Raw genomic sequence first — 10598 nt, 5'->3', positions numbered from 1 at the left:
TAGTGGCCTTTTTAGATAAAAGGACGGCAGTATACAACATCTACAAAATGAAAAGCTCCATCAGTTTGCTACTATGCTCTTTGGCAAATACAATAAAAAAGCATCAAGAACGGACTGAGCCACAAAACAGCAATGAAGAAAGTATGTTCTATATCTTGGAAATACAAACAATTATCCCCTAAAGGCACCACAAAAGCATGTGTCCTTCAGCAAATCCGGCCCATTTCCTATCATGATTTACCTTGTATACAATCTAACACACATACTTAGTGTACACTTAAATTTTGCACATAATATACCTGTACATACATAACTGCTTTTTGTAATATACCTGCCATACAATTGTCAATTTTTCATTCCATACCTACTTATTTGTATTTTTTGTATTTTTTATTCTTTTTTATGTGTTTTTTGTTATTTCTCTGTCATTCTGTTGCACTGCGGAGCTTCTATCACGAAAACAAATTCCTCGTATGTGTAAACATACCTAGCAATAAAGCTCATTCTAATTCTGATTCTGATTCTGATACTGATGAAATAATACAGAAGAACATTAGCCAACAGTCTTTTTTCGTCACTTTTATCATTTAAAGTATACAAGGATGCTATTTTTGTTCACATTTAAAAGTAATGAAAGACGTGATTTTTCTGAATCAACATCATTTTTTTTTGCGTCTGACCTTACTTAATATTCATTTAGGAGTTTCCATTTCAGACACAAAATTTAAGGGAGAAGGGTATTAAAATGAATCACGCCACCCAATTAACAAACTTTTTGGTTTGTCAGTTTACTGGTATTTGTGCAGGCGGCAATTTACACTGCTCTTGGTAGATTGCTCTGGTCATTATGGAAATTATCTGGTTGTGTCTGTGTTCTTTAATGTGTGCATTTTTAGTAAATCACCCACCCACATAAATTTTCCCTCCCATCTGTGCTTTTACTTAAGAACATAGAGAACAAATAGCGCTGGATAAACTGGATATCATTAGTACATGAGAAAATATGAATAAGATAATTCAGATTAATATAAATTAACCACCAATTCACTTAATAGTTACAATATTATTATTTTTTTCGTATTCACTAGATGGATGTCCTTGACCATGTAATTACTTTTTTGCTATTTTCATGTTTTAAAATGTTAAAACATGTCTAGAGTTCTGATCAAGTCTACCGTTTCTCTCATCCATTGTTTGATCTGAAAAGTCTCAAGTCTCAAGTAATAGTTTGTTTTTGAACCTACAAAATCCAATCCATCAATAATCAACAGGCAAAAAAAAAATAAATAAATAAACTTTGGAAAGAACAGTTCACCCAAAACAAGAAAAAAAAATTCTGTAATTTACTCAACAAACCTGTATGCTGTTGCAAATGTAGAATTTTAAACAAGACGTACATTTTATGGTGAGCGTGATTTCACCAAGCACAACATGTTCCTGGATCAACATCCTTGTTGATCCTGGAACAACATTCTAATCAACCAATTCAGAATAGAGATATAACTTTTCAGGAAATATCTGTTTTAGGCTTACAATCAAGGTTAGGTGCTTCTACACTCTTGTTAATCAGCTATAATTTCTGATTTTAGGAATAAATTATTGGTAGGGTTAGGTTTAGGGGGAAGGAATTAAGTTAATTCTATATTTTTGAACAATAATGTTGATCCAGGATCATGAAAAGTTGTTGATCCAAGAATATGTCTTACTTGGCAAAATCACGGCGACCCATTTTTATTTTTGAGTGATCTGTTTCTATGATGTAGCTGTAGTAGAGCTAGTTTAGCTCTAATGGCAGACAACATTGCCATTGACCAGGCTGAAGCTGGCCACAGAGTGGTTCTGGGTTTGATTTGTTTTGATTGAACTCAGTCGTGTATTGTTGCACCTAGCGCTTTGTGAATGCATCAATATGGATGGGCAACAGCAGCAAAGTTGCTTGTTGAACTGCTTTCTAAAGGATTTGCTGAGCAGGTAGAGAGCAAAGGGATTCACACAAGAGTTGGTGAAGGCAAGGATACGTGCGCACACGCTGGAGATGAAATGGGCCATTGAGGTGTCCACTTTTGTGTAATGGTAGGACCGGTAGAGGTAAATCACATGGTTTGGAAGCCAGCAGATGGCGAAGAGACCCACAAACACCAGCACTGTCTTGGCAAGCCGTATCCGTGACTCAATCTATGGTTTACAAGCAGAGATATCATATGTGCAGAAAAGTCAAAATCACACACTATCCTCAGATCGCCTAGTAATATTTTTAAGTTGAAGTGGGTGATTTTCCATTAAAAATGCTTTTAAAAAAAACTATTCCAGCTGTTTCAACTTTCTGATCATCCTGACACAACAACACAGGCTCAACCAATGGTGTGATTTTGGGGTGGGGCTAATTGTTTGTTTGGCGTAAAGTTTGTTTGAAGTAAATTCAATGAATCGTTTTTTTCAGTGCATGGACCAGTGAAACCAAATGGTTTTATATGTTTAGTATGTTTAGAAACGTAATAATTAAATTTTATATATATATATATATATATATATATAATTTAATTATTACATTTCTAGATTAACAAAGAAAATACACACAAATATATATATATATATATATATATATATATATATATATATATATATTTTTTTTTTTTTTTTTAATTAGACACGTCCCTTGAAGCTGGAATGTTAAAAATGATTTCTGGGCCTTTATTGAATGTTGTATGTCTACCTGTAAAGTAAGTCAAACCAGGATGTATGAATCGGAAAAAGTGATCAAATTACTTTAATTGCAATACTTAAAGTTGGCACGAGCTATTAACTGTTAAACCATTCTAATTTCAACAAAAGCACTACTTGACTTTTAAACTCACCTGCCTCCGAATGTGTGCATTTCCCTCCGCAGGCATGTTAATAGCACTCAGAATCAGACTCCTGGCAATAAAGACGTAGTACACAGAAATAATGAAGAGAGGAATGATGTACAGAATAAGGAAGGAGGCCATTGAATGGATTTTGGGGTGCATGTCTCCGGCATGAGGGTACGGAGCACATGCTTTAAAAGTCTCATTGGTTTCTGGGATGTGGAAGGAGTGTAGATCAGAAAACACCACCTCAGGAATGGCCAGGATCATGGAGAGCAGCCAGATTGATGCAGCCCTAAGGCAGACCTTCAGCGAGGCTTTAGAGGTCTGGATATCCATTGGCTTGACAATGGCCTTGTATCTAAGAGACAGAAACAGGACCCGAGAACAGAAGAAACTATTTTAATTAAGAAACTAATCTTAAGAACAACATTTTAATTGAGAACGAACAAACATCAAAAGAAAATGATGTCTATTTGTTTGAACAGACATGACTAATTCGCTCATAGCATATGGCAGGATAAATAAAAGGGATTCTCATGCAACTAAGGGCTGCTAACCACAAATTTGTCTCTGTGGACTGCTGTGTCGCATGTTCTGGGCTGACCGAGTTCAGTCCAGTTGTATGTAACCTAATGTTCCCAAGCATTACCAACATAAACAAAGTACATTTTTCGCAAAATAAATGTTGATATTATATTATATTAGGCTATATTCAGCCATGAATTGTTTTTATTTATAATTTACAAAACAATGGGGCTTGAAACAAGATGACATATTATTTATATTAATATTATTACTCAAAGGCCATTTTTGCTACAATTGCCAAAAAAACTAAATTGCATGCCACAAGTTGTGTTTGAATGAAATACAGTGTGATCCATAAAAGTTTACAAGTGGTCTAATAAACAATATTCCTATATATATAATATTAGGAACTAAAATGCAAAAGAATGAGGTTATGAGGTTGCTATATATATATATATATATATATATATATATATATATATATATATATATATATATATATAATCAACATTATTAGTAGTTTTTTATCTCTCTTGTAATTTTTTTATGTTATTGTCATTTGCAGTGCTTCATGGGTCTTTCCATTATTAGTCTTGTACCTTGGACTTTTTGTCCAATTTTCAAATACTTGTTGCTTCAAATCAAAGTTTAATCAAGTGTAGCTGGTTGATTTGGTTCGTGGCTTACAGTATAATGCTTTAAGGAACACTTTTAAAAATATCCTTATGTAGAAAATGAATAAAAAAAATGATTCCAGAACCAAGGCCACTGAAAAAGTTTAGCAGGAAATATCAAGGTGGTTGACCAATCAAAACAGACTAATCCAAGCAATAAAAAAGTTGCCAAAATTAACAGTAGCCTAACTATTCTATGCCTGATTTAAAGCCCTAAATACAGACCACAGGAAATGATCCTCCCACCTATGAGTGCCATCTACCATCTGTTCATGGCTGTTCACCTACAGAAAGAAATGAAGCCTCTAATGCTAATTAGACTCTTACCACATATATAATAGAACTGTCTCTCTCTCTTTCTCTCTTTTTAAAACTATTAAGGCTGTTTTTTTTTTTCATTTTCTTTATATCTGATGGAGACAAACGTGTTAGTGGAATTTAATTTCAGTCACCAGCATTTGTATAGTGCATTCTCAAAAAAGCAGCCTTACAAAGAATTGTGCCTAAAAAACTCAATCAGTGACTCCTCATTAAAAAATTATGAGAAACGTACTCGGTTACTAAACGTAACCTCGGTTCTCTCTAGAAGAGCGAACGAGTACTGCGTCTTAGCTAAGACGCTACGGGAAAAGTCTCTTTTCACGAAATACTGAAGCAAAAAATTATCCTTAATTTTGTATTTTTGTAAAGCGCATTTGCAGCAGTACACAGCCATAGGCGAGACGGCTCGTTCAACCCAATGTAAAATGCCGTGCGCGCAGGGATCACACACCAATAAACCTGAAGCAACGCCCAGGATTTACAGTGCACAGTCACCTGAGGGACTCACAGAGAGCCCAGGACAGAAAAGGGAAAAAGCCCTCCGTCCTATATCTAGCAGCATCCGTAGATGCGGCAATATGACATCACACAGCCGAGGCAAGGCCTGACCAATGTGGCAATGCGGGTCTTACGCAATACTGCCCATATAACAGTCGGCAGCGCATAGCGCTCGTAAACTCAGAATTCCCCTCAGGGCCCTGAATCGACTATACCGACAACAGCCTTGCTTGCAAGGCGGGGACCTCCAGGTTATAGAACCTGATAAATGTAGACGGCGAGGCCCAACCTGCCGCCATACATATATCCTGCAAGGAGATCCCAGTAGACCACGCCCACGACGAGGCGACGCCTCTTGTGGAGTGTGCTCTGACGCCCAACGGGCACTGAAAAGCCCCTGGAAGCGTAAGCTAACGCTATGGCGTCAACTATCCATCTGGATAGAGTCTGTCTCGAAACAGCCATTCCCTTGGAACGTCCACCGAACGAGACAAACAGCTGCTCCGTCTGCCGAAAGGCAGCAGAGCGAGACACATAAGCTCTTAAAACCCTGACAGGGCAAAGATCATCCGAGTCTCCATCCTCCCCTGACACCGGCAGGGCAGACAGGGCAATAACCTGAGCCCGAAACGGTGTGTTGAGGGATTTCGGCACATAACCGTGCCTAGGTTTGAGTATGACCCTTGAGTCATTGGGCCCAAACTCCAAGCACGACTGGCTCACCGAGAGCGCGTGCAAATCACCCACACGCTTCACAGAAGCGAGAGCCAACAAGAATACTGTCTTGAACGACAGATGCTGAAGGCTAACCGATTGGATAGGCTCAAAAGGGGGACCCTTCAAGGCCTCCAAAACCGCCGCGAGGTCCCACATAGGGACTGATGGAGGTCTGGGAGGATTCAGCCTCCTAGCTCCTCTGAGGAACCTCCTCTGAGCTTTTCCCGTTCTGACCATAGCCCAAAGGACGGTCTGCCTTCGAGCAGCGCTCCCCATCCCGAAGTGGAAGCGTCCGTCGACACCATTTTCACACTCAGGGAAGTCCCCAGGCTTACACCTGATCAGTACCAGCCGTTCGCTGTCCAAGGTGCTAGAGCCGCAACACAGCTCTGATCGACCTTGAAATGCAGCCGGCCAGACGCCCACGCTCTGCGCGGCACCCGAGCCTTCAGCCAGAACTGCAGGGGGCGCATGCGGAGCAGGCCCAGCCGCAGAACCGGAGATGCTGAGGCCATGAGACCTAGCATCTTTTGACAGTGTTTGAGCGACACTGGTGCGCCGCAGCGGAAAGAACTCGCTACGCGCTGAATGCCCATCGCGCGCTGTGGTGACAGCCGCGACGTCATGGAACACGAGTTCAGAACTATACCCAGAAACAGGATCGTCCTGATCCTGATCCTGAAAAAAACACTCTTTTTGTGAAACATCTGGGTAGCCGTGATAACGGCTTTTGTGTGCAGGCAAGCGGGCACTCGTGCAGGCTTGCGCATTGCAGAAGACACTGAGGCAGTCACAACTCTTGGAACTGCAACAGCGGCGCGCTTGGGTGAGAGCTTGGCCGCAGCAGAACTCGAACACCGGCGCTTTCCCAGCAGTGCTTGGATGCTTTCGGGGCTTCTGGCTTCACCGCATTCCTCTGCCGCGGCTCCCGCGGCGCGGGGCGACGGCTTTAAGAGCGAGAACGGGGTTCCGAGCTGCGTTGCTGACGCTGTCGCGATGACGCAGCAGGAGGCGGTGGGCGTGACTGAGAGCTCTGTGGGGCCGGTCTAGAGCGGCTAGCTGCAGAACTGGAGCGATTCGGCAACAAGTGCTTGAACGCCTGCAAAGCTTTCTGGTCCTCGGCGAATCTCTCCACAAACTCGTTGACGGAAGATCCGAAGAGGCCGGCAGGAGTTAGCGGCGCGTCAAGGGACGCAGCGCGCTCAGACTCCTTGATGTCAGAAAGCGTCAGCCACAAATGCCTCTCAGCCACCGTAGCGGAAGCCATAACCCGTCCCATGGCCTGTGCAGCGGACTTAGTAGCGCGGAGGGAGAGATCCGAAGCACTCCTCAGATCCGCGAGACAGATCGCTTCAGGTCCCATCTCATCCAGCTTGCGGAGAAGATCGCCCTGGAAAATCTGTAGCATAGCCATAGTGTGTAGCGCAGACGCAGCCTGCCCAGCAGCAGAGAATATCTGTGCGAGCAGCGATGACGTCATGCGGCAGGCTTTGGATGGCAACGCCGCCTTAATCCGCCGTCCAGCAGAGGGCGGGCAAAGGTGCGCTGCTATAGCCTGTTCCACCGGCGGAAGTGACAGGTAGCCTCTGTTCTTAGCACCGTCCAGTGTGGAGAATGCTGGCGAAACAGATGAGCAGATTCTCGCCGAGAATGAAGCGTCCCAAGCTTTTGCCACTTCTTCGTGAAGCTCAGGAAGAAAAGGGGCGTGCTTTGAGCTTGAGGAAGAGCGCTCATCCGGAAGATAGCTACCATCCAGCCGGGAACGTGAAGGGGGCGCTGGTGCAGACCACTCGAGGCCGAGGCTCGCCGCGGCCAGCGAGAGTACACGCATCAGCTCCTTATCGATATCCCCCCGTCTGCTGGGCCTCTGAGCAGCGGGCGCGAGATCCACGGAGCTCGCCCAACCCTCACTGCCCGAAGCAAGCAGAGAGCACGTGTCTTCTTCCTCCGACGCGGGCCTGAGATCCACTTCCTCCGATGACGCGTCGGCAAGCAGCAGATGCTGAGCATCGGGAAGCGATGCAGGGGAGGCCGGCGAAGCGGAGGGAACCGGCGAACTCGGCCGAGCTGGAGGCGGTTCTGGTAGGCGCTGCGAGTGGCGCTTCTTACGGCGCTGCGGCGCAGCGGATGATGCAGGCTTCGAGAAGGATGCCAGGCGAGTCCTCAGAATCACCATAGGCATTAACTCGCAATGAGGGCATCCGCCGTCAGCGAGCGCGAGCGCTGTATGGTCCTCACCCAGACAGGAGACGCAGATGACGTGACGATCTCCTTCGCTGAGCGGGGCTCTGCACGAGCCGCACGAGGGCATCTTTAAAAAGACGCAGCTCTTTTGTGAATGTGCATCGCAGGGCGAACACACACACAGGATATAACAGATCAATGATGTAAAGGATATGGGTGCCGGATAGCGAAGCAGGAACGGCAGTGGAAGGCAGCGATGCCAGCGGCTTCAGGATGGCTCGTCCTGCTGATATGCTCTTCCAGACGGCGCTTGCTTCCTCGTGATCCAGCGATGCGTGAGCTTCGCTGAAGAGATGAAAAATCAGGTGAGTCAGCCTTTTCGAGCTCCTTTTATAGGTTGGGCCACACCCGTTTCGGCGGGAAGTGGCAAGAAGGGCGCGAAGCGCCCTTATTGGTCTGATGTTGCATAAGCCTGCGCTCGATAGGCTGTGCAGTTGCCGCAGAACAAGCCAATGAGCGAACGAGCCGTCTCGCCTATGGCTGTGTACTGCTGCAAATGCACTTTACAAAAATACAAAATTAAGGATAATTTTTTGCTTCAGTATTTCGTGAAAAGAGACTTTTCCCGTAGCGTCTTAGCTAAGACGCAGTACGAGAGAGCTCTCGTAAGAGAACCATACTTCCTGTTTTGAATCATTTTGTAAAGTATTAATGAACAATACTTATTTAATAATTTTAAGAAATTGACTTTTTGATTTGACTTTGGATTTTATAAAAACACTAATCATGCCACCAAAGAATCTCACCAGTTTCTCATTAAATCTGAGAAAACAGCTTGACCCTCAGTTGATCCATTGACCTTGAGGTGCGCTTTTTAGTCTTTAGTGCTCTGGCATCAACACGAACAGGCAGAGGAAGCAGCAATTTTTCTCAATCATTAGGCATGTTATTTTTCATTTCCACTCATCTGCTACCATCACACACCAAGTCACACACTTCCTCGGGAGAACAGACAGACCAAGAAGGAACAAAATTGGAGCCTTGTGTAAATGGGATACAAATATAGATTAGAATAGAACATAATAGAATGTGTTCAGCCTTCTTCTATATTGTGAACCACACAAAAGTTGGGTTTTTGTAGGTTCTCAGAGTTTTTTTTTGTGTGTGTGTCTTGCTATAACCTATTAAATATAAAATTACAAAATGATGTGATAATGACAGACAAATTAACACAGGCACTGCTTTTCACCTGAATTGTTTTGACAAGTGGCACAGATCATCAGACAGACAATGAACATTAGTAAAAAAAATACTATTCATTGTTCTTTAGCTTAATCCATTAATTAATATGAACAGATATAATGTATTAGTCACATTAATGAATTAAAAAACCCAGGCTACTAAAAACAGACCCTTACAAATAGTTCAATACGATTTTGGAACAGTGCAATTCAATATCCATTTTAACCCTAATAATCCTTTTGTATTTTAATAGAGGCTTATGTTTAAGAAGAACATTCTCAAGGTTGATGATCACATACCGGACTCACATTTGACTTCTGACTCACATTTTAATTTTTGAAAGGAACTCGATGATGAAACCTAATTTACCGTTTTATGATTTCCTACTTTTGCTGAACTCAACCTAAATCATGATATGCAAAATTTGGGGAGAAAAAACGTATGTGTTACTGAGAGTAATGGTCATTAAATAGTAATAAATAACAATAGCATTTAAATATAAAGTTATTGTAAAGACAACAATTGACGTTTTTGCTCTCTAAACCAAATTGAGGCAAACAAAGAATGGGCTATTTTAGACTTGCTACCTGTCCGCTGCCAGCGCTGTGAGCGTGAACACAGAGACTCCAACCGATGTCAGCTGGATGAACGGGATGAGTTTACAGCCCATCCGCCCGAAAAGCCACTCGTCCGCTAGAAACTTGCTGGCATCCACGGGCGCGCAGGTGACCAGCAGCAGCACGTCTCCGAGAGCGAGACTCGACATGAAGAGATTTGGGACATTGCGCATGGATTTCACGATGCAAAACGTCCTAATGAGCGTCACGTTACCAATTAGTCCAGCAGTGATGAGGAGCGCGTAAACGGTGGCGATAACGATGCCTGAATGCAAGTGCGGATTCTCCGGAGCAGTGCTGATGTTGCTGCGCTCCGGAGAGTCGCCCAGAAGCTTTACATCTTCCGTCGGTGTAATTATTAAATCAGACATGTTATCAGATCAGCTCGTGCTCATTTTTAATCTCAAGTGTCCAGTATACACGAATATTGCCATGCATGTGGTGTATTCCGGTTAAAGTAATCTCCAGCGCATCCTGTGCGCAAATGGAGAGTCCATGTGAGGTTTGGCTCCTATATGCCAAATTGATGCGCCCGCGCTCTCAAGTGCAGAGGGTCACATATAAAAAAATATTCAGTAAAAGATGCATTTAACGATTACCAACTGTTAAATCTGTCACAGGTTGCGATAATGAATTATCATTTTCATCACCCTATATATATATATTTTTTTTTTTTTAATTAATTTTGGTATTTTTTTCGCAATAGTGATTTTTCTCATAAATCTATCTCCTGTCAATTCTGATAATAACAAATATTATTTTCATAACCTTTTATTTCCAGCTACACAACTAAGAATAGAATGTCAGCTAGGTCCCCAACTGTGAATCATTATTAGGTTATATGCAATTTTTTTTTACTCAAAATATGAGTTTCTGGAACATCACCATTACAAGTTTTTCTAATCAAACATTCCTGATTTAACTCATTAGGCTGTTAGTGGAGACTCAGATAAGGGTGACATCCAAAATGT

At 42.7% G+C, this 10598-nt stretch overlaps 1 protein-coding gene across 1 annotated transcript; it reads right to left on the bottom strand.

The window, feature by feature from the left end:
* Positions 1–697: 697 nt before the first annotated feature.
* Positions 698–10089, bottom strand: grpr (gastrin-releasing peptide receptor). The gene is made up of 3 exons (XM_059537687.1): positions 9598–10089; positions 2856–3207; positions 698–2175 (listed from the first exon to the last, which is right to left on the bottom strand). The coding sequence occupies exons 1-3, from the start codon at positions 9996–9998 to the stop codon at positions 1786–1788; spliced, it is 1143 nt and encodes a 380-aa protein (XP_059393670.1). The 5' UTR covers positions 9999–10089; the 3' UTR covers positions 698–1785.
* Between the last annotated feature and the right edge of the window lie 509 nt (positions 10090–10598).

This window comes from Carassius carassius, chromosome 44 (genome assembly GCF_963082965.1).
Source record: "Carassius carassius chromosome 44, fCarCar2.1, whole genome shotgun sequence".
Taxonomy (NCBI): Eukaryota; Metazoa; Chordata; class Actinopteri; order Cypriniformes; family Cyprinidae; genus Carassius; species Carassius carassius.
This window is presented reverse-complemented; position numbering and strand designations above follow the sequence as displayed.

Bases quoted from the DNA above. Each gene is read 5' to 3' on its own strand.
- grpr (XM_059537687.1), bottom strand. From the start codon at position 9,998: ATGTCTGATTTAATAATTACACCGACGGAAGATGTAAAGCTTCTGGGC. The intron at 3,208-9,597 runs GTAGCAAGTCTA...TCTGTCTCTTAG, and splicing joins ACAGCGCTGGCAGCGGACAG to ATACAAGGCCATTGTCAAGC. The intron at 2,176-2,855 runs GTGAGTTTAAAA...TGTAAACCATAG, and splicing joins ATGCACACATTCGGAGGCAG to ATTGAGTCACGGATACGGCT.